Raw genomic sequence first — 22577 nt, 5'->3', positions numbered from 1 at the left:
GGTGAAGAGTGGGGAAAATGTTCAATTTTCGACAGGAACCTGATTAGCTATTCAGGGAAAGTGTTAAGAGGAATTTCAGCAATTTGCTCCTTATTTGAAGTCACCGGGCAGGAAGTGGAAGGCTGGGAAGTGCAGGAGTGAAAAGAAAGTCCCCAACCAAGTGCCCGTAGAAACTCATCACTAGCTAGGCGCAGTGAATACCAGCTCTGAGCCCAGTGTGGGGTGTCCTGGTGGTGACGTGTATTCTGTAGGGACTGCAGGGGTGGGTGGCCAAAGACTGCCCAGAAGGAGGTGCCCAGCAGGTCCGCTTGAAGTTAACAGATTAAACTGTGGCAAGTGGGTTAGACAGGGCAGGGGCAGCCATTTCTATCTATTTCATTGCCCACTCTGCCTTTACCCTGGACCCTCATTCTTTGATCTGTTGCAATGGAAAATGTAGAGACTTAACTACTGAGGAGAGAGTCGACCTCCCTCTTCCCAGAAAGCAGTTTGCAGGTCCCTTTTAGGCCCATTGGGTGAAAGAGCTCCTTGGGCCCACTTAATGAAATGCTCCTATCCCAGGCCTGTTGCTCAGCATGGTGTTGGTGACATCACCCGTTAGTAACCCCTGAATGTTACCCCCACCTCAGTACTGGCCCCAAGGTAGGGCTACATGAGTGCCCTCCTCACCTTGCATCCCATGCATGGCAGTGGGCACTGCTTTCTGATATTCTCTGGGGGCTGGAGATCCCGGACTCTTTCATTACCTAATGGAGCCACCATGGCCGTGCTTCCTTGCAGGTTTGATAGTGAGCTCTCACAGGCACACGAGGAAGCCCAGAGGGAGAAGCTGCAGCGCGAGAAGCTGCAGCGCGAGAAGGACATGCTGCTCGCGGAGGCATTCAGCCTGAAGCAACAACTGGAGGTAGGTGGGGCCGCCCATCGTTGGTGCCCCCTCTCCCTCACAGGCTAGGCTTGCCCCTGAGCCCACCTCATCTTCTCTTTTGCTCCAGGAAAAAGACATGGACATTGCAGGATTCACCCAGAAGGTGGTATCACTGGAGGCTGAACTTCAGGACATTTCTTCTCAAGAGTCTAAGGATGAAGCTTCTCTGGCCAAGGTTAAGAAACAGCTCCGGGATCTGGAGGCCAAGGTCAAGGATCAGGAAGAAGAACTGGATGAGCAGGCGGGGACCATCCAGATGCTGGAGCAGGTGCTGGAGGGCTTGGCCAAGGGAGGGATGTGGAACAGCAGGAGGCACCACCGTCCCACAGCCAACCTAGGAAGTGGGCCAGAGGAGGGCAAGAGCCCACCTTCACGTATTGGTTTGTTTGCTTACTCAGAAAGTGTTGACCGGGCACCTGCTCTGTGTTAGACACAGTGTGAAGACAATTAAGCTTTCATGGAGCTATCCACAGTAACAAATTGTGATTGAGCTCTTGTTGTGAGGGTCTCAGCCTCCTCCCCACCTCTTCCAGGCTTTTGGGCCGTGAGCCCACCCAGCCGGCCACTGAACTACCATGTCAGTTCAGACAGCTAGAGCCTGGAAGCCAAATGAAAAAGCTGCAGGGTTGCCCCCACCCCCACCCTAAACAGCTTTTCTCTGGGCCTGTGCCAGACATCTAGTAAGGGTATTCAGCTTCTCGGGAAGAGCCATCTGCCATAGGAGCAAAGTGGGAGCAAAGGGAACTGGCTAGTGGAGATGTTCTCTGCTCCTAAGCCTGGGGAGAGCTGCCTGCAGGGTACAGTGGGCAGGAGGCTACTGGGAAAGAAACCCAGTCCTTACTCTCGACTACCTCTAGGCCAAACTACGTCTAGAGATGGAGATGGAACGGATGAGACAGACCCATTCCAAGGAGATGGAGAGTCGGGATGAGGAGGTGGAGGAGGCCCGGCAGTCCTGTCAGAAGAAGGTAAGGCACCTGGCACTTACCTGTCCAGTATAAATACCTATCATCCCACCACTGTTTGTTTTTTTTTAATTATGATTTTGGTGAAAGTTTACAGAGCAAATTCACTTTCTATACGGCAGTTCACACACACGTTGTCTCATGACATTGAGCACAGTTTACCCCAATGCATCATTTCCCCTCCCACTTCCTCCTGATAGTTACCTGTTCCCTGTGTCCACCCCTCCATGCACTCCTGCCCCCTGAGCTGTCTCCCTGTGCATAAACAGCCCTTCTTTCTCCCATGATTGTTCTCTCCAAGGAGTGTATCTACCTTAGGTACATGTTCAACTCATATGCCTGTCTTTTGTTGGGCTGGAAGCCACAGGTGTGGGTTCAGTTCCAGACCTAAAGGGCAGCTAGGGGCCATAGTCTAAGTGGTTCCACCAGGCTCTATCAGACCAGCAAACCTGGTCCCCTTTTTTTTGCCCCCAAATGATTTTGAGTTTTGTTCCACATTGTTCTCCCTCTCTATCCAGGATCTCCTACACAGATCCCCCTTCGAGTGGTTGACAGTGGTAGCAGGGCACCATCTAGTTCTTCTGGTTTCATAGCTGTACAGGCTGAGGATCGCATGCCCACCACTGTTTTAAAGTCAGGAGTTTCCTGTTTTCTACCTTAGCCACGTAGTCATACATTGCCATTCTTGACCAGCAATCTCCTTTTGGAATCCTGGCATTGGCTGGAATATGTTTCCTCAAGAGTCTGTAGAGAAGCATAAGCGCTTGGAGGGACTCATGCACCAAGCAGCAGCCTGCCTCATGCCCACCTGTGTGCTCTGGTGTTGCCTGTGGTCAGCTAGCCTGGCGGAACAGGGCCTTGCCCCACTCTGGAGCGAGGGCTTTTGCTCTGGCTTGGGTGGTCGCTGTACGTGGCCTGCCATCCTTCCTCTCTCTTCCAGGCTCCTCTAAAACCCTGGGAACTTCACATTCGGGTTCTGAACCCACGGTGGTCCTCCATGCTGAGCTCTGTCCCACTGTTTTCCCTGGGTGGGGGCCCCCAGAAGGGAAGGGAACTATCTGATGCTGGACGCCAAAGGGACTGATGGGTTTCTGTCCCTGTGGTACTGCAGTTAAAACAGATGGAAGTGCAGCTGGAGGAGGAGTATGAGGACAAGCAGAAGGTGCTGCGAGAGAAGCGGGAGATGGAGAGCAAGCTCACTGCACTCAGCGACCAGGTGAGCACGGCCTCTTCTACTGCCTGGGGCAACCTGCCACATCTGGTTTCAGGGATGGGAATCTTAGGGACAGAAACTGGAGGCACGGGGACTGGACTTTGGAGTGGCCATTTTCATCACTTGTGGAATGGGCACCATGACCATACATTGGCACTCCCAAGCTTTTCTCATAGGCTGGAACATGATCCAAGCCCTTCCACTATCATTGCTCAGTACGGGGACTCAGAAAATGAGTGCTAGGGTGAAGAGTGGGCCTGGGGAAGACAGGCAGAGCCCCTGTGGCAGAATCCGGAGCTCCAGCTTCTGGTGTCTACCCAGGTGAACCAGAGGGACTTTGAATCAGAAAAGAGGCTCCGGAAAGACTTGAAGCGCACCAAGGCCCTGCTGGCAGATGCCCAGATCATGTTGGACCACTTGAAGAACAATGCACCCAGCAAGAGGGAGATTGCCCAGCTGAAGAACCAGGTATCTTTGGAGAGGAGTTGCTGGCCCCAGGGACAATGGAGCTTGTTTTTCAGACTCTGTCTTTGCCCCTTTAATGGTTCTTGGATAGAAGGTGTCAGGAAAGGGGGAAGAAACCACTTGTAGGCCCTGGGAGAGGGTCACCCAATCTGCTGTGGGTGGGTCTGGCTCCCACTGTCCCGTCACAGGGGAAATGCACATGCATGCAGTGCATATTCCCCATACCTGGGATCTAAGTGAGCAGAGGAGCAGAAGAGCACCTGGGCTCCCCATCCCCTGCAAGCACCCCTGCACAGCCCTCCTGCCCCAGGGAACGACTGACATCTCTCCCTGGGGCTGGGGGGCTGCTCTGTGTCCAGCTGGAGGAGTCAGAGTTCACCTGTGCAGCAGCTGTAAAAGCGCGGAAAGCAATGGAGGTGGAGATTGAAGACTTGCATGTGCAGATTGATGATATCGCTAAAGCCAAGACATCGGTGAGGCTCCAGGGGCTGCAGGAGACAGAGACCCTGCCCGGCCAGGTTCCTTCACACCAGGGCTTTCTGCAAGAAGGGCAGGCCACCCCTCCTCTGCCCCTTCCCACTCAGAGCAGCGGGCCTAGAGAGGGCCAGGCCATGAAGAGGGAGCCAGCAAAGGCCCATCTCCCTGTTTTAACCACCTGCCTGTGGGAGCTTGGCCGCAGGCCCCAACACCATCAATAAAGGCAGCTAATGTGGCTGAGGGATGTAAACAGGTGCCTGGAGATTAGCAGAAGCACCGATAAGAGGATGGGATGGCTCCACTTCCCTCCCCTTCCCCTGCCCAGCCCACTGACAAGCCCAAGCGGCAGCTAATTAAAGCTCTTATTTAATGCCTCCCTTTTAATTCCCCACCTCTCCCACGGCCCATCCATCGGCAGAGAAGTCATTACTGGGATGTGGCCACCAGTAACTCCTTGGGCAGGGAATGGGGCAGGGGAAGCTGGGGCTGGCTGTTGGCTCTGCGGCCCTCCAGCTAGTCATCCAGCTTCTGAGAGATGCCAATCTCACGGGCTTGATTTATCCCCATGACACTTATGCTCCTCAGCAGTTTTCAGGTGAGTAATTCAAATTCCTTAATTGTGTTAAAAAAGGCTGTTATAAAATTACCATTTTATTTAAATCCAAGTTAATAAATTTCTTGGCAGAGGCTTCCCCAGCTCCCCACAGCCCGGTAACAAGATGGATGGGGCAGAGAAGGAGCCAACGCAGTCATTTTGGTTTGGAATTACAAGCTAATAGATTCATTCATTTCCTGAAGCTGCTGTTGGCTGTCTCTTCCCCTTCCCTTCGTGCCCCATCCCCCCAACAGTGTACTGGCTTTGGGGGCTGCACGGCCCAGGGAGAGAGCTGTCCCGGGGGAAGGAGAATTCAAACCAGAAGAGCTTCACAGATTTGAGGGGTCCTTCGTTAGGGCTTGAAGGGGGCAGAGTACATACAGGTTAGGGCCCAAGCTGATAGAGCCAGGATGAAGGGTCATTTGTCCTGGGCAGACCTTTTCTGCCTTCTCATTAGCCTCTAAAGAGCTGCCAGAAAGCAGCTGTCATTTAGCCCATAAGCTCAGGGTCTTCTTGTGCTGCAAAGACAGCCCTTTTCCCTTGTCTCCTGGGGCCAGAGGAGGGCAGGCAGCTCCCCCAGCATCACTGGTTCTGGAAACTCCTCCAGGGAGTGGGCCCGGCCCTATCATTGCCCCCAACACAGCTGAGTCAGCCTTTCCGGAGGTGACGTGGGGTGGGGGGAAGTTTGGACTTGCCACCTGGGGCCTAGTGCCCTCTAAGCTGTCTCTGCCTCCACCCAGCTGGAGGAGCAGCTGAGCCGTCTTCAGCGTGAGAAGAATGAGATCCAGAACCGCCTGGAAGAGGATCAGGAGGACATGAATGAGCTGATGAAGAAGCACAAAGCAGCCGTGGCTCAGGTACCCTCCCCAGGAGGGTGCCGCCACACCCTGCACACATACTGGCCTTCTGTCCCTCCTCATGAGTCCCTGGGGCAGCCACTTCAGTGTGGATACTTATGTGCCTTGGTACTCAGTGCACTGGGTTTGGTACTTATGGGGGAATCCTGTTTCAGATGTACTCTCTCCTTTCCTAGGCCTCCCGGGACATGGCTCAGATGAATGATCTCCAAGCTCAGCTGGAAGAAGTCAACAAGGAGAAGCAAGAGCTACAGGAAAAGGTGGGGACCAGGGTCTTTCTTGGTGGAGAGCGGGTACTATGGTCACCGTGTATGTGGAGACCTTAATTAGGGATAAGCCCCTAAGCTCATAGTATACAAAATGCTTCTTTCTACCATCAGCATTCCAGAGAGCAGCATTAACTAGTGGAAAGAGCTAGGCTTGGAGCCACATCACCATAGCAGACATTTTGGCTTCAGCTGCCTCATTTCACATTTCTATTCCCTCTCTGGTCCTTAGCTTTCTCCTTTCTCTCAGAAGGGTGAGATCTATGCCAGGCCCTGGGGCAGGTGGAAGATGGCTCTGGCTCAAGGCCTCATCCTTCCACCCTCCCCTGTGCATCTCTCCCTGCCTTGGCCTGGTCACCATGGTGATATTGCCTGCCCCAGGCTCTGCCCAGTCCCTTTCTGGGCTCAGTTCTTTCTTCCCTTCCTGTCCCTCCCTCTTCTCCCCCCACAGCTGCAAGCCCTCCAGAGCCAGGTGGAGTTCCTGGAGCAGTCCATGGTGGACAAGTCCCTGGTGAGCAGGCAGGAAGCTAAGATCCGGGAGCTGGAAACACGCCTGGAGTTTGAAAGGACCCAAGTAAAGCGGCTGGAGGTGGGTACACACTTCTCCTGGTCCATGCAAGCGTGTGCGGCTCCCACAGGGCTATGCTCCTCAGAGGCCTTTTGACCAGGCTGGGAGGAGCCAAGTGGTGGATCTGCTGCTGCAAGCTGCCAGGCCAGCTGACAGGGGCTGGTACCTCCTCTCCCGCCCTGCCTGGCCTGCTCTCTGGGCATCATGGAGCCTGCCTGCTTTACATTCTGTTTCCGTGCTTGCTTTCTGCCAAGGGACCAGAGCAGCTTAGCTTTTCATCTTCATATTTTCCTCCACCACCAGCTCCCCCCGCTGTCCCCCTCACTCGCTCTCTGGCAGGGTCATAAATATGCAGCGGGTGGTGCCACTTCTGTGAGGTTGAAGTCTGTTCTCTCATCTCACTGCACTCTCCCTTTTTCATTCCCTTCTTTCGTCACTTCTTCCCACCCTTCCTGTCTCTGCTTTTCTTCTTATCCTTTCCCTATTATTGCCCTTTTCTTTCTTGTCCCTTTGTTTTCCTCCCACTCCAATCTCACTCCTCTTCCTTACCCTCTTCCCAGTCTTCCTTGATCCTGTATCTCCTCTCCATTTTTCATTCTCTTTAACACTTCCCCTTTTTTTGTTCGCCCTTTTCTCCTGTCTTTATTTCCATCCTTTCTCCTGAGGAGGAGCCCTGGTGGCACAGTGGTTCAGTGCTCACCTGCTAACCAAAAGGTTGGTGGTTCAAACCCACCAGCCTCTCAAAGGGAGAAAGATGAGGCAGTGTGCTTCCATAAATATTTATAGCCTTGGAAATCCTATGGGCAGTTCTTCTCTGATCTGTAGGGTTGCTATGAGTCAGAATCAACTCAGTGACAGTGGGTTTGGGTTTTTTTTTTTATGTGTGTATGTGTTTCTTCCTGAGGGTAATCTCCACGCTCCAAATTCAGTCCTTTCTGCTCCAGTCTCCCAAAGCCAGAATGCTGCTCCAGGCTCTGCCCTCCATATCAGAGCAAGTGGAAAGAAAAGAGGTTCCTAGGTGGTCCAAATGGTTTATATTCATCTACTAACCTAAAAGTTGGTGGTTTAAACCTACCCAGTGGGGACCCAATGGCCAGTCAGTAGTAGAACTCGGCTTAGAACCAGAAGCAGGGTCCTTTCCCTCATATGCAGTCCCTCTCTCCTCCTAATCATTTCTTCTTGTTCAGCATCCTATTGTCTGGCTAGGAGAATGTGTTCAAGTTTCTGGGGAAGAGAGATTCATTAGGCTTAGAGGAACAGCTGCTGCTTGGAATCTGATGACTATCAGTCTCCTAATCTAGGAACTCCCAGTAAAGCATTTACCTCTGGACACGGAATCTAGTTTTGGGATATCTGGGTTCAGATTCTCTGAAGGAAACCCTACTGACCACCACCATCCAGGCCTCTACATGGTGTCAGTACTGACAGTCCAGGCTCTGCACAGAATACTTCCCTCATTCTTGGCAGTAATAATGATAATACCAAAACCAAACCTAACCTGCTGCTATTGAGTTGGTTCCAACTCATGGTGACCCAATGTGTTATAGAGTAGAACTGAGCTCCACAGAAGTTTTCTTGGCTGTAATATTTACGTTAGCAGATCACCAGGCCTTTCCTCTTGGTATCACTGATTGGGTTCGAACCACCAACCTTTTGATTAGTAGTCAAATGCAAACCATTTGTGCCACCTATAATAATAAAACTATTTATCTATAATAAAACATTTGTCTATAATGATAAAACTTTTCATTTTCCAAAGTGCCTTCATATATATTATCTTACTCAGTCCTCAGAAGACTCCAGAGAGGTAGGTATTATTCTCCCCCTTTTACAGAAAAGCAAAGGAAAGCTCAGAAGGCTTTAGTTGGTGGTCCACATAGCCAGTGAGTAGTGCAGCCAGAGCTTGAACCCAGGCCTTCTCACTCCAGAACTCTGTTGGGCCTACTTGCTGCGTCTTTCTCCCCCCACATACCTATGCAGAGCCTGGCAAGCCGGCTCAAGGAAAACATGGAGAAGTTAACTGAGGAACGGGATCAGCGTATCGCAGCTGAGAACCGTGAGAAGGAGCAGAACAAGAGGCTCCAGCGGCAGCTCCGGGACACCAAAGAAGAGATGGGAGAGCTTGCCAGGAAGGAGGCGGAGGCAAGCCGCAAGAAGCATGAACTGGTAATGCCGCCTCACCACCACAAGGCCCCAAGCTGGCAGCACTCGGAGTGGCTGCTGAATACAGACCTCACCCCTGAGCTGGTGGGGGGCCGGCAGCAAAGAAACCTCTGTTTAGAGAAGTGTAAGGGAGAGCAGGCTGTCAGGAGGACAGCCCAGGAAGCCTTTAGGGCAGGTCAGGGAGCCAGAGTAATACCTGGGTCTCCATCAGGTGAAGCCAGCCCCCAACAGCCCAGTAACGCAGGAGCAAGAATGGCTTCCGTGGCTTGTAGCAGCAGCCATGTGGCGCCCCCATGGGCTGGGAGACAGGAAGCCGACTTCTGCAGGAGCAGCTGGAGGAGCAACTGGCCCTTCCACAAACTGGACTGCCCACTTTTCCTCCTAGGAGATGGATCTGGAAAGTTTAGAGGCTGCTAACCAGAGCCTGCAGGCTGATCTAAAGCTGGCCTTCAAGCGTATCGGGGACCTGCAGGCAGCCATCGAGGATGAGATGGAGAGTGACGAGAATGAGGACCTCATCAACAGGTGAGGGAACAGACTTCTATGGCAGCTGCGGCCAGAACAGAGGCCCTTTTGACCACCTCTGGAGCCAGGCCACTGGGTAGAACAGCTGCAACCTGCATCTCCCTGTCACCAAGACATCAGCCTACCTTCCCCCTTGCTGCCAGACCCCAGCATGGACCCCATCCTGCTGTGGTTAAAGATAAGACAGGTGCTGGCCGGGTGAGAATCCTCTTCCCTCCCTTCCTCCATCCTCCCCTCCCGAGGCCTCCCGAGGACCTGGCTCTCCAGCCCTTCTCCTGTTCAAGATGAGTTATTCCCCCATTTAGCTGCATTTCTGATGGCGCCTGCCCCACTCTGGGGAGAGCAGAGATTTAAGGGCCGTGGTGCCTTGTTACCATGCCAGAGATTTTCTCTCATAAAACCCACCCAGGGAATGGTTTAGGAGAGAGAGCGAGATTTGTAGTCCTAGGCTGAGGAGGAAATCAAGAGGCTGGCAGACCAGCAGTTCAGGGATAGGGTCAGACTATGGAGAAGCTCTCAAGGCTGCTCAGGGCAGACCTGCAGATCTGCCCTCTTCCCACATCAGGACCAGGGCCCCATCCTCAGTCAGGATCCTCTGGGGCAGGAAAAGGGGGCTGGGAGCAGCCTGGACCACTTTCTGAGGAAGGCACTCTCATTCATTCCTGGTCTCAGTCAGCCAGAGCTGCCTCTCAGTGCTCCCAGCTGAGGGTCCACCTTGGTTTGCCTGCTGAGTTTTCTGTCCTCTTCCTCTGGCCCACCATTTTCTTTCTGTTTCCAGTTTGCAGGACATGGTGACAAAGTATCAGAAAAGAAAGAATAAACTGTGAGGACTGGAGCGCATGCGCTCTCTGCCTCTCCTCCGGGTGTCTAACCGCCCCTAACAATGGCCTTCCACCCAAGGCCCTGCTGCATGCTGCACGTGAACACAGCCCCGCACCTTCCCCCAGCTGGCCTCTAATGCTAACACCACTCACTAATTCACTATACAAGGGGAGGTGGGGAATGGCTGGGCCCTGGCTTCAGAGGTAGAGAGCAGGCTGTGGGGGCTGTCCCCAGAAGGCTCAGGCTGACCCTAACGCCCTTGGTGGGCAGGATGGGGGATGGGGGAGTGGCGCTCCATTGGAAAGAAAAGCTCAGCTTCATTCTGTGGTACCAACAGCCTTGCCTTCCTGAGTCCCAGTCTCGCCACCCCCTGAAACCAAGTGTAGCCACTTCTCAGACCTTTTTTCTGGGGGAAAAGTGTGTTTGGGCCGGATTTGTCCACATCCTTGGGCTCCTCAGGAGTCTGAGTGGCCTGAAAGGAGCCAGTATGTTCATTGTTAAGGTCCAGCACCTTCCTTTGGCAGACAAGGATAGAAGGTGAGGGGCATCTAATAGTTACTTGTTTGGAGAAAGCATTCAGGCAGCTAATCAAGGGCTGCTCTGCTATGGCAGAGGAAGGGAACACAGCCAGATGTGTTTACTTTTCTCCCTGCGGGCACCTTGGACAAAAGGAGGCCCAGCTTGCTTGTGTTGGTGCTGTCTGTCAGGTGGTAGGAAGCCTGGCAAATCCACCCCTCGCTTCTTTTTCTTTCTGGGTGATAGTTGGACAGTGGATGAAGACGCATAGGCCCTGGGGCCGATCAAGCAATCCTCCCTCAAGTTCAACAGGGTTGTTTTTAGAGGTGGTTTTTTCTGCATGGCATTGGGTTTCCTCCCCCACTCTCTTTTGCCCGGCAGGCCTCCTCCCTTGGCCAGGATGGGCTGGCAGCAACGCAAAGGACTCCACGAGAGCTAATGATAAATGTAATAGTGTGTAACAGTGATAGAGGGCCGCTGGAGCCTGGTTGTCACACACAATTAATATCCCCCGCCGTTCTGTCTCCGTTTGTTTGTTCCCCCGCGATTCGGCTCCCAGTTAACTAATAGCACATGAGCCTGGACATAAATTGTATTTGACACGAGGTTTAATTCCGACCATTTAAAATTTCAACTGCCCCTTGAGCCTGCCTGCCCCTGGAGTTGTTTATGGGCCTGATTATTTAAGGAAAAGAACGCAAACATTGCCTCGATGCTTAAAACTAAAGAGAAAGCGAGGGCAGGCAGGTCAGCTTCCCAGCCCATCCACTGCTCTGCTCAGAATGCAAGGAGAAGAATTCATATTCTGGGCCCACGACTCTCTGTCCCCTGTGTGTTCCAGCCCTGCCATCCTTGGGCTGTAGAAGCTTCGAGGGCTGATAAAATGCGCATTTAAGATCACTCTAAACCATTGCCAGAGACACACATGCACGGGCACACGCACGCGCACACACCACACACACCAGCATGCACTCACGCAGGCGCGTGGGGTGTGTAGTTCCAGCTGGGTTCCCACTGATGGCAGAGAGGTGCTGTGGCTCCTTCCCCAGCAGTATTGGGCCCCAGCTCCAAGTTATCGAGCGAGCGTGCTAAGGCGGGCAGAAAAATAATGTTTCGATTTACTTAGAGATACAGTTGTTATTGCCATAACCTTAATGAAAGCAGTAAACAGCGCAGTATTAAGGGAGATTTATACAGAAACCCTTTTAACATGTAGACATAGATTTTGCGATGCATACAGCACCTCCTTTCTAAAGGCAATCAATATGGTTATGAACGGTGGTGATAAATTATAGGCTCCAAAGCTAGAGAGGGAGGTTTTTTGCACGGGTGTATAAATCAGGTGGTATTGGCGTTCCATGGGCCCTGTGCACTAAGTAAATCTCCCAGGCTCACGGTGGCATCACTAAGGTGTGTGTGTGTGTGGGGGGGTGCCACCAGGTGACACTGTTGGGGTGACACCAAAATGACTGTCTATAAAATTTTTGTTCAGTGTTTCAGCAGAAATTTAAATTTTTTTAGAAAAATATCCCTGTAGTTAGTTACAACAACAAACATTTTTCTTTAAGCCCAGCTTACATGAATCAATCTACCTACAAGGCTAAAACTCTATGCTAATTTACTTTTTGAACTTTCGAATGTGCTCCAGTCAGGACCTTCATTATTACCCAATTACAATGATGCTTTGAATCACGTGGTTTCATCTGCACGCGCTACTGTAATTTAAAAGTGTAATTTTAATTTTGCTAGTTGTTTATGTCACTACTATTGCCATTACATTCAGTGATATACGGTAATTACGGTTTATGGATAACATTAGTATAAAAAACATTACTAAAGATTCTGTATGGTCTGATAAGGGAGGAGGTCCGTTGTTGGTGGTGGGGGGGTGTGGCACCATAAGTTACCACACTGGGTGACACCAACCGTAGTGATACTGCAGGCTTAGACAGGGACAGGGCTCACATTAGTGGTTTTGGAGCTGTGTTTTCTGTCCTATTTACCCAGGGCATCAGCCGGCCTTGTCTTTGTTATAATTCTGTATTTGACAGAAGCCCATAAAATATGCCTCTTTATTTCCTTCTCTACAAGTCAGGCTCTCTCGTGGTCCCCAGAACAGAGTCTGGTGGTATCCTGTGAGTGTGTGTGTGTGTGTGCATGCATGTGTGCGCCTGCGTGGCTATTTATTCAAGAACATAATTCAAGAACAGGACTGTTCCTGTTGACACAGATGAAAGGAAATTTATATCAAGGAGAAATCCTAGCATATCCTAGCAGGGGAGCATGGTAAGCAGACATTTTGCAAAATTCTAAACGCATTCTTGCTCAGAAGCTGTCTCAAAGCCCTAGCTGCTTCATGAGGGGGTCACCATGACTCTTTTGGGCTTTTCTGCAAGTGGAGAGGGCTTGGGCCAGAAAAAGCACTGTGGTGCAAGGGCTAAAGGCTGCCTAAGGGAGTGGAGGGAAATTCAAAGAGACAGAACCCTTGTTCTAAACTTTCTGGGCCTGACTGGGTCTCCTGGGGTGATTTGAATCCTGAAGCTGTTGCTAGTCCCTCAGGAAATGAGGATGCCCCCTCTCCTTTTCCTTTCTCTATTTCTTAAGGACCAAGGAAGCCACACTGAGGAAGTCTGGGATGTAGCCTAATGCCCAGAATGGTATTACCATCAGCTAAGGAGATCTCCAGGTTCATTCTCATTTGAAGTCACGTATGAGGCTGCCCCCTGGCCAGTGGCCCAGCTCTGGTGATAGAGGCATAAAAAATGGCAGCAGCTACAGCTGTGTTTCATGGGAGTGGACAGATAAGAAATAGCAGGGGAAGACTTAGGACTTCAGGAGTAGCTGAAGGGCCCAGGACTCCTTTTTAACCAAGAGCCATTTAGTTATGATTGATGAATGGATGGTCTTCCTGTCATTCTCTTTGGATTGGTCAACTGAACAGTTGCCTGTCATGGTTAACTGAGATGGGAGGTGCCTCCATTCTCCACAGGGTGTTCCTGGTAGCCATCACACAGTGTGGACTGCTGAGTGGGGACAGGGTCCTTGTGAATGCTGTGCTCCATCTAACCTCTCCTGTTCTCCTCCCCTGACTCACCTCTGTGCATGTCCACTGCACCTCACCCCTGCCCAAGTCAAACCCCACTCCCACTTCACTCTCCCTTCTGGGCAGTGAGTGACCACCTCTTGCCTGGTCTCGCCTACCTTTCTGCTCTTCATCTCTACAGCGAGGGAGACTCAGATGTGGACTCAGAGCTGGAGGACAGGGTTGATGGGGTCAAGTCATGGTTGTCGAAAAACAAAGGACCTTCGAAGGCAGCTTCTGATGATGGCAGCTTGAAGAGTTCCAGGTGAGCATGTGGCCTTGAGCTGGGAGGAGAAGCCACCTTGTGCCACCAGGCATGGCTGAGCAGTGCCTTAATCTCAAAGAGGGCAGGCCACACACTCCTCACACCTGGCGTCTGTGTGAGGGACCCTGGCATGCTCCCGGCATATGGAATGAGCTCAGAAGGACGTTCAGTTTCTTCTTAGGGCCTGCATCTCCCTATTGTCCCCAGTTACTATTTTAGGCACAGGGCTTGGTTTGATATAAGTTTAATATAAGTTTGGGTTTAACCCACTTATTCACTCAACTAATATTTATTGAGGGAGCTCTGGTAGCATAGTGGCTAAGGCACTTGACTGCTAACCAGAAGGCTGGCGGTTCAAACCCACCAGCCACTCCTCGGAAGGAAGGTTGGGCAATCCTACTTCCGTAGTGATACTGCCTCGGAAACCCAAGGAGGGGTCGCTATGAGTCAGGGCTGACTCGATGGCACATAACAACAACAACAACAACAATATTTATTGAACCACCTGATAGTTGGGGCCTTAGGAATCGAGACTGGGATGGGACACAGGAGCAGTCTGGACCCCACAGCTCTGGACAGGGCCAGCTCCGGACCTCTGAGGGTGTGATGGGAACAGCGGCAGCAAAGACACCAGATGCCTAATTCCCTGTCACAGCTACAGACACATTTCTGTCTTTCTCAGCCCATTCTCTCCTTTCTCTAATCTTTTCACACCCGCCTCCATGCAGTATGCTAACACTCACCCACTGGGGGAACTTATTCCCTTATTTTCCAGCCCAGTCAGTCTTCTGATCACACAAAGACAGCTACCCCTGGAATCCAGAGTTCCTCCTCCCCATCCCTTACCTACTCAGTCAGCCCTCTGCTCCAGTCCCACCTTCCAGTGACCACTTCCCTGCCCACCTCCCCCCCCACCACACACACACAGAAACACATTTCCTTCCCAACTGATCTACCCTTCCCTACCCTCTCCCAGAGACAGAAGGTGGACTAGGTGGAAAAAGTAATTTCCCACAGGCTCCCAACTCCTCTGAGGGCCCCTTCCCCAAGCCCAGCCCCTCACCACCAGCACCCAGCGGCCCCCTCTAATTGGTTTAATTTATTCGGCCAAACAGCATTTTGTTATTGCGGATAACACCGCCTTTCCTGCCCACTGCCGTTCACCACAACATGGCACAAGGCTCCAGGTAGTTGACAATGAAATAAATTGAACTAAACGTTTTAGAAGGGGAAAAGTGATGAAATAGAACAATAGTCTAATTTACATGACATTCTCCATGAAGCTATTTTCACTGATGCAAATTATTTTGCTTCATTTCCTTCGAAGCTCTCACCACTACTTTGCCAGAGCTGCTGCCTTTCCTCCTCCTCTCCCTCCTCCTGTGTCTTTATTCTCTAGGTTTAATGTTTGTTCCTCTCTCTCTCTCTCTCTCTCTGCACCCCCTAATCCACTCTGGTTCTCTTCTCCCGGCTTCACATTTCTCCTTCAGAACAGCCCTCAACACCCTCTCCAAGGAGGGCAAGGGGGTGGAAGAGAGGCCAGCCTCTGTGCTGAGCTCCCTGAGTTATCGGAAGCGGCTCACCCTAAAGGACTCCATTGGAGGCGCAGGGGACGAGGATTCACTCTTTACAACCCTAAGTGAGCGAGCAGCCTCCCCTGAGAGGCCCCCCCGGAAGGCCCGCCCGGGCCCCAGGGAGGAGGCAGGCCAGGGCAGGAAATCTGAGGAGCTAGACGAGTGCAGCTCCATCTTCTCGGAAGTCAGGAGCCGCACTGGCCGGGGGCTGGAGAAGCGGTGGGGCTCAGACTTTGACCGGGCCTCGGCAGTCTCTGCACCCGTCAGCCGGGCCTCCTCAGCCACGCGGCATGGCTCTGGGGAGGATGGGACCCGCTCCTGTCTGAGCTTCTCACTGTCAGGCTCGCCCAGTTCCCGACGCAGCACCTCCCGCCTCGACAGCTTGTCACGGGCCCTCAGCCCTTCTCTGAGCCGGGCCTCAGGCCTAGGACGAGAGAGCCCTGATTCCCGCCTGTCCCTGGGCCGCAGCTGCCTGGATGAGTGGGATGATGGAGCCAGTGTGGCCCTGAGTGAGGCCCAGTCACAATACAGCCACCCATCGCTGGCCCGCAGTCTGTCAGTGCCACCCCAGCCACATCCCTCGGCCTCTGCCTTGGAGGAGCCTCTGGGCTCCAGCATTCGCCCTGCCAGTCGTCGCTCTTACCTGGACCCAGACCTGGAGGCTGCCATCAATGAGGTCTTGAGCTACAAACCCGTCCCGTTCCAGCGGAGCAGCCTGGAGCCCGAGTCCGAAGAGGATGACCGGAAAAGCATCCGAAGTGCCCGTAGCGCCCAACTGGACCTTCCCGAGCGAGCCGCCAGCATCCGCCGCTCTGCCTCTGCTGCTGACGTGTCTCGGTCCCGCAGCAGCCGGAAGAGCCGGAGCAAGAGAAGGGGCAGCGGTTCCAGCTCCAGCTCCAGTTCCAGCTCCAGCTCAGAAGACTCCTCAGAGCACAGGCGGCGGAAGAAGGGGCGCTCTCGAAAGAACAAGAAGAAGTCCAAATCGAGAAGAAAGAGAACAGAGGCCGAGTCTGAATCCTCGTCATCGTCATCCAGTGGCTCTACCGTCTCGGGCCATAGCCGCTCCAGCGTGAAGAAGGGCCCTGCTGCTGAAAGTGAGGAGGCTGGGAAGAAGCAGAGGCACTCACGGAAGGAAGAGAAGAAGCGCAAGAAAGAGGTGGACAGCCTGATGATGCGGTACCTGTACCGACCAGAGAGCGACTAGAGCAGTAGGTGACACCTGGCTTGGAATGCAGCATGGTGTGTGCCACCTGTGTGAACTAATGTGCTTCCCCACCCTGCCCACCACCACCTTACACCCCACCTGGCACTCCTCTTGGCCAGGCATGGCCTTGGAGAGCCTCCTGGCTACCTAGGAGAGCAGAGGCCAGCTCAGCTGTTAGTCATTCTGAACACACTCAGTTGTACTCGCTAGGTATGTTAATCACGGCACCCACCTATCAAGGCCTTGCCCTGTGCCAGGTACCATTAGATCCTTGCCACATTTTATTCATTTAATCCTCACCATAATCTCGTAACAAAGATCTGGTTAGCTGTATTTTATAGGTAAGGAAGCTGAGACTCAGAGAGGTTAAATCACTTGTCCAGGTTACACAGCTGGGAAGTGATGTTGCCAGGATCTGTGTGGGGTCTGTTTAACTCCAACACTCCTGCCTTTAACTGCTCCCCTGAAGGCACAATGCAAAGCACATGTTCAACATATTCATTGTATATGCCAGGCAGCACCCATGCTGGGAGCTTCTGTCCATGACCCAGACAGGCTGGATCCAGGAAAGGGCTAGCTGACACCACAGGTGTGGGCTGATGTGTCAGTACCCATAAGCTGTTATTATGGGGCCTTTTGCTCAGCTCTCCTCACCCCTGCAAAACCACTTCTCCACTTGGTGTGGATCTCAAGCCTCAGTACATGGCTCACAGGGCTGCCACCTACACCCTCCAGCAGTCCCTGAAGATGCCTGACTCCCTCCCCAGCCTTCCCACCTAAAGCCCACACATGGGCGTCACCATGTTTCTGCTCATCTGGTAAAGTTTTAATGAATAGAAATTAGCAGCTGCTGAGTGACAACCCCCTCCTGACTCTCCTGCCTCCCCCAGCTCTTCTCTCTGCAGGGAGGGAGATCTAGCAGTTAAGTTCTTTGTGCCCACATCCCCACCACAGAAGAAAGGCAAAGCCTGACTCACTGGAATCCCATTGTTGCCAAATCCACAGTGACTGTTGACATTTTGGATCACCCTGGTTATGCGAAACTGTTCTCAGCAGGATACCCTCCCAGGGCAAGCTTGCTGCTTCCCAGGAGGTGTGCCCAGAGTGCAGCCCCTTGGGATGGAGGCATTTGTTTCCTAAATGCATGAACTAACACACACCTGTCGCATGCTTGTGGGCCTCCTTTGTGGCAGAGCAGCCGAAGAAATATGCTGACTTTGGCTGGGTTACACCATAAGGGTGAGACGGAGTCTGGTCATTCTCATTTCCAAAGAGCATTCCGGCTGCACTTCTTCCAGGACAGATTTGTTAGTTCTTCTGGCAGTCCATGGTACTTGCAGGCACAGCGACTGCAACAGTGGGCTCAGGTATAGCCAGGATTATAAGGCTGGCACAGGACTGGGCAGTGTTTCGTTCTGTTGTACACAGGATCACTATGAGTAGGAGATGACTGGACGGCACCTACCACCACCACCACTACCACCAAAAGGGACCAGTTATAGTCTATGGACTGGAGCAACAGGAAGTGAATGTTAACTGCAGCTCTTTAGAGGTGCATGATGGGATAGGATAGGATAGGATTGAGGACATGGCATGGTGTGGGGAGTTGAAGTGGAGCTTGAACCCAGAGCAGACTCATGGGCAAGCCAGATTTCTCAGGCCCTGGAGCTTGACACCAAGCCCTTGGTGTTCCCACTACTCTTTCACTTCCCTCAGAGATGGTCGCAGGGTGCATTGGGAAGAGCAGGAAGCATTGCAGCTGCACAGGGGAGCTGTTGTAGCTCCATAGGGAGAAAAGACAAGAGTCACAATATTGTGTCTACCCTCTCAGCCTTCCCCTTAGCATTCCTGCCAAGCAGGGCCCCTCCAAGGCAGAAAAAGTCAGTTAATGGACGACGGAGGGAGGTTTGGAAAGAAAGGACCAGGCCCTTCTGAGCATTGTGCCCCTACCTGAAGAGGAAGATGTTGGCCTAGCTAGGCCATTCCTTGCTGGCTGACAGATTTCAGATCCCAGTGCCCTTAGCCCACCATCACCCTTGACCACACACAACCAGCAAGAACAAAAACACATACAGCCTGTTTCTTCCACCAGCCACTGGCACAATTCCTCTTGTCCACCAGGAAAACAGGAGTAGGCGTGAAACCCTACACGCCACCATCTCCAAGGATTGGATGCACTCTTGGTAGAATGGGCACCAAGCCAGGCCCCAGCCGCCCAATGCTGAGCCGGAGAGATGGGACCAGGGAGGGAGGAGCTAGTTGGCACTCAGCACTCACTAGCTTTGGGGCAGATAAACTGCCAAGCATAGTGGCAGGGGACAGAGTGGTTGCTTAACTTCCCATCTGGTAACAGGGACCAGTGAGAACTCAAGAATTCGAAAGATGGAACAAATGTAGCATCCATAGCAAAGGGAAGGGAGGCTGCCACCCCAGGTTCTCCCAGCAAGAATTAGCTTATGTACCAAATTGTTTGTGACAGCACTGAGCAGGAGACACTGGCTTGTGGGGAGGAAAGCTTTTTAAACAATTTGGTTAAAATGTTCCAATTGCCAGTCCTCTTGCACTGGGGAGGGTGGGTAGCTGCTGGCTGCTGTGGGCAGTAGAAGCCAATAAGGAACCTGGTTATAGACCTGAGGAAGAAGCAGGGGGATCTGGTGGCTGCACAGAGCCAAGAAGGGAGAAGCATGCAGTTGACCACCCCCTAGCTCCCTCTGCCACTGTTCCCAGAGTCTCAGTGGACTGAAATTTATCCAGGGGTCTGCCTGACAAACACAAAATTATGGGGGTGGGGCCCCATCCCCCACTCAGAAGAAGCTAGAGGACAGAAAGGAGCACAGGTGTGGCCCTGTCCCCCAGCGCCCTGCTGTTCTCGCTCAGCCACCTCATTTGCATCTGGATCCCAGTCCTGACATCTGCCTCACCCCCCCTAACAAAAATCACCCCACTGTCTTTCCACAAGGTAGTCATTCCTTTGCTTAACAGCAGACCTTTAGCACTGGGCACCCAGGAATTCTACCTTAAAAATGAAAAAACGGGCTCCCACTTATTTCAACAACCCCAAAGCTAAAATAACCCCAATTTTTTTCTAGGCATAGCCCTCGTTGAGCTTTACAATTCTGTTCCCGAGATACCCGAGTCCTTAAGTGCCTTTGGCCCATCAAAGTAGGACTCATTTATGTTCAGCCTAGTTTGTATTAAATGTGTTTTGTGCTATTTTGATTCCTTTAAAAATGGTAATTCATTCATGAGAAATACGATAACTATTAACCAGACTGCCCCATTCCTGAACCATTTTGCATAATTGAACATGTATTCTATCAGGCTCTTCCTTCCCCCAGGGGAAGAGAGAGAGGTCTGTGTTTACACAACCCCTGGGCACTCGGCCAGGCCAGTGGGGAGAATTCAGGTTGGTTCTTGTTTTCCTCCTTGGGTCACCAGATCCTGAGGCAAGGTAGAGTAAGCAAGGCTTTGAGGTCTGAGTCTCAGGTTCAAATTTATTCACTGGCTGTGTGACCTGGGACAAGCTATCTCCCAGGGTGGTTGTGAAGACCAGAGAGCTTAGAGTGCCCAGGGCAGTGCCTCACACACATGGTCAGTCCCTCAGTGACCACATCTTCTGGCATCTCTCACTGATCCACTTGAAAAAGCTAAGAATGTGAGACTCTTTCTTGCAAAACCCTGTTTCCTCCTCTTTTGGCTTAGGGATAGAGAAACTCTTAAAAGGGCTAGTAAACAAAAGACCTTCCTGGGGTGAATGGTAAGTCCTGGGCAATGGGGGTCACAGAATTCTTTGTTGCCAAGTGGAAGCTCTCTAGGATCCTAGGATCTGGTAACAGGACTATGTTCCAGGGAGCACTGGGTGGGGCTTCAGCTCCAGGGACCCTGCTCACGGGTAGGCACTGGGGGGAGTGGAACCACACTGGGCTGTGTTTTCCCCATTGGTGTTGAAATAATAGCCCCCCAAACAAACAAACAAACCCATTGTCATCAAGTCAGTTCCAACTCATAGCAATCCTACAGGACAGTGTAGAACAGCCCCATAGCGTTCCCAAGACCATAAATCTTTATGGCAGCAGACTACCAACATCTCTCTCTCCTGTGGAGCAACTGGTGGGTTTGAACCTCTTACCTTTCAGTTAGCAGCCAAGTGCTTACCCACTGTGTCACTAGGGCACCTTGTTGAAATAATACTACACTTATTAGGAGGGCTAAGGGAAGATGGTTCTAAGGCTTTGGGAAAGATGGAAAAGAGGTAAATAGAGCTGGAGGGTAATGCCATGACCCCACTCCATTGAGGGGACAAAGCTTCTCATCTTGGGGTGTGTGTGGTGGAGGGTGCAGATCTGGAGGTTTCCGGACCCAGTAGCCTGATGAAGACTCTGAGGTTGGGTTTTATATGAAGGCTTTGGTGCTGAGGACTAGGGGGTCATTCTTCCATAATCTTATTCCTCTCTCCCTGCAGCCCCACCAGCTACTGGAAGCCCCTTGCCCCTGACCGGTCAGATGATGAGCACGACCCTCTCAACAGCACCTCCAGACCCCAATACTCCCACAACTATCTGAGTGACAGTGACACAGAAGCCAGGCCAGCGGAGAGCAACGCATAGCCCAGGGAAGTGATCCACAGCCCCTCCCGCCCTTGGCCTACTGCTGCCAGGGCGCCTCTCCTAGGAAACAGAGGGGCACAGGTGTCCCCCACCTGACTGCTGATCTACATGGAAAACGCTCAGCCCTCTCCTGTCGGGGGACTTTCCAGGCTCTGGGTGTTTCATCCACGTGGATGAAGTGGGAGAAAGAGGAGCTTCTGAAAAGAGAACTTTATGCTCCTCCTTGCCTCTGAAATGCCACACTCTCGGCTTCCACCCTGAGCCATGCTGAGCAATGGCAAGTGGCTTGGCGCTGCACGGAGCCAGCAAGTTGACCCCCATCTCAGCTCCCTGCTCAGGGACGGGCATACAGACTGCCTACTGGGACATTCTAGGTTGCTGGGTCCATGGGGCGAGCTGGGGGAGGGCACAGCAATTCCTTCCCCCAGGTTTGGGGTGAGGGCTTTCTCTTCTCAGTGCCTGCTGTCTTTTTACTTTTTAATTTAAATACCCAACCTCTCATCACAGCTGCCTCCCTGAGCGGGAGGGGACTGGGTGGCAACTGGGCCCCCTCTCCCACCTGCCCCCCTCAGAAACGACTAGGGGAATCTCATTTCCATCTTTACTCTCCAGAAAGTAGGCCTTTCTTTGTGCAGCTGAAGATACTGGTGAGCAGAGCTGGGACCAGGTTCTTAAAAGTCAGCATGAGGAGGGGCTTTCAGGTGTTCTGGGTTTGGGATGAGCGAGCCTACACAAACGGGTGCATTTATACCACCTGGAACTCCCAGCTCCACCCCAACCCTCATCGATGTATTAAGTGCAATGATCTATTTAAGATAAACCCATTCCACTAATGCCAATTCAGGGCTTATCCAAGCACTGCCTTCCTCTCCCTCTGTCCAAGCTGCCTGGACCATAAACTCAACTTGAGAGGGAAGGCTTTGAGTTGAGGGCTTCTGATCAGAAACACTGAAGACAGAAGTGTTGGTCAGCGCTGGTGTGTACTAGACTTAAGTCCTCACTCTGTGTCCTAAGCCTGTCAGTCCCCCTCCCCCTGCCCAACTCCCCCTCCCCCCACACACACACACACTTACCTAGACATGGTAACATACAGTCTGGAGGTCCCAGCTCCCACCCTAAAAGGCTATCTCACCAACACCACCAGACATGGGGGCTCAAGGCAGTGCCTGGTGCTGCTCCCATCTGCTGTCCCCTCTTCTCTTCTGCAGTTGGTTTGTACTCATTGGGCTATGCTCGCTCTTCCCTGTTTACCTGATGTATAGAAATAAATGCCCTTTTCCTCCTGGCCGTGCCAGTTTTCCTGCCTGCTCCTTCAGATTAAGGTAAAGACCACTGTGGTCATGAGGGGACCAGAGGCAGGATTCTGGTGGGGCCTGCAAGAATTACCTGTTCCAATGTCAGACCAATGTCACTCAGAGTCTTAACCATGAAGGTGGGTCATTTGAGGACTACAGCAGAGGAGGTGGAATAAGCAAATTGGTCGAGGAA

At 52.2% G+C, this 22577-nt stretch overlaps 1 protein-coding gene across 1 annotated transcript in view; it reads left to right on the top strand.

The window, feature by feature from the left end:
* Positions 1-21089, top strand: part of MYO18A (myosin XVIIIA) — a 106373-nt gene extending 85284 nt beyond the window's left edge. The window contains exons 30-42 of the mRNA XM_042780506.1: positions 781-904; positions 993-1193; positions 1783-1893; positions 3002-3106; positions 3425-3571; positions 3928-4041; positions 5381-5497; positions 5674-5757; positions 6215-6352; positions 8312-8497; positions 8880-9019; positions 13582-13704; positions 20945-21089. Of these exons, the coding sequence (XP_042636440.1) occupies positions 781-904; positions 993-1193; positions 1783-1893; positions 3002-3106; positions 3425-3571; positions 3928-4041; positions 5381-5497; positions 5674-5757; positions 6215-6352; positions 8312-8497; positions 8880-9019; positions 13582-13704; positions 20945-21089 (1735 nt within the window). The remainder of the gene's footprint in view (positions 1-780; positions 905-992; positions 1194-1782; positions 1894-3001; positions 3107-3424; positions 3572-3927; positions 4042-5380; positions 5498-5673; positions 5758-6214; positions 6353-8311; positions 8498-8879; positions 9020-13581; positions 13705-20944) is intronic.
* The last annotated feature ends 1488 nt before the right edge of the window (positions 21090-22577 follow it).

The sequence above is a fragment of the Orycteropus afer genome, unplaced genomic scaffold (genome assembly GCF_000298275.1).
Source record: "Orycteropus afer afer isolate SDZICR_OR568_19922 unplaced genomic scaffold, OryAfe1.0 scaffold00042, whole genome shotgun sequence".
Classification (NCBI taxonomy): Eukaryota; Metazoa; Chordata; class Mammalia; order Tubulidentata; family Orycteropodidae; genus Orycteropus; species Orycteropus afer.
The sequence above is the reverse complement of the archived record's forward strand: the minus strand, read 5'-3'. Positions and strand labels throughout refer to the sequence as shown.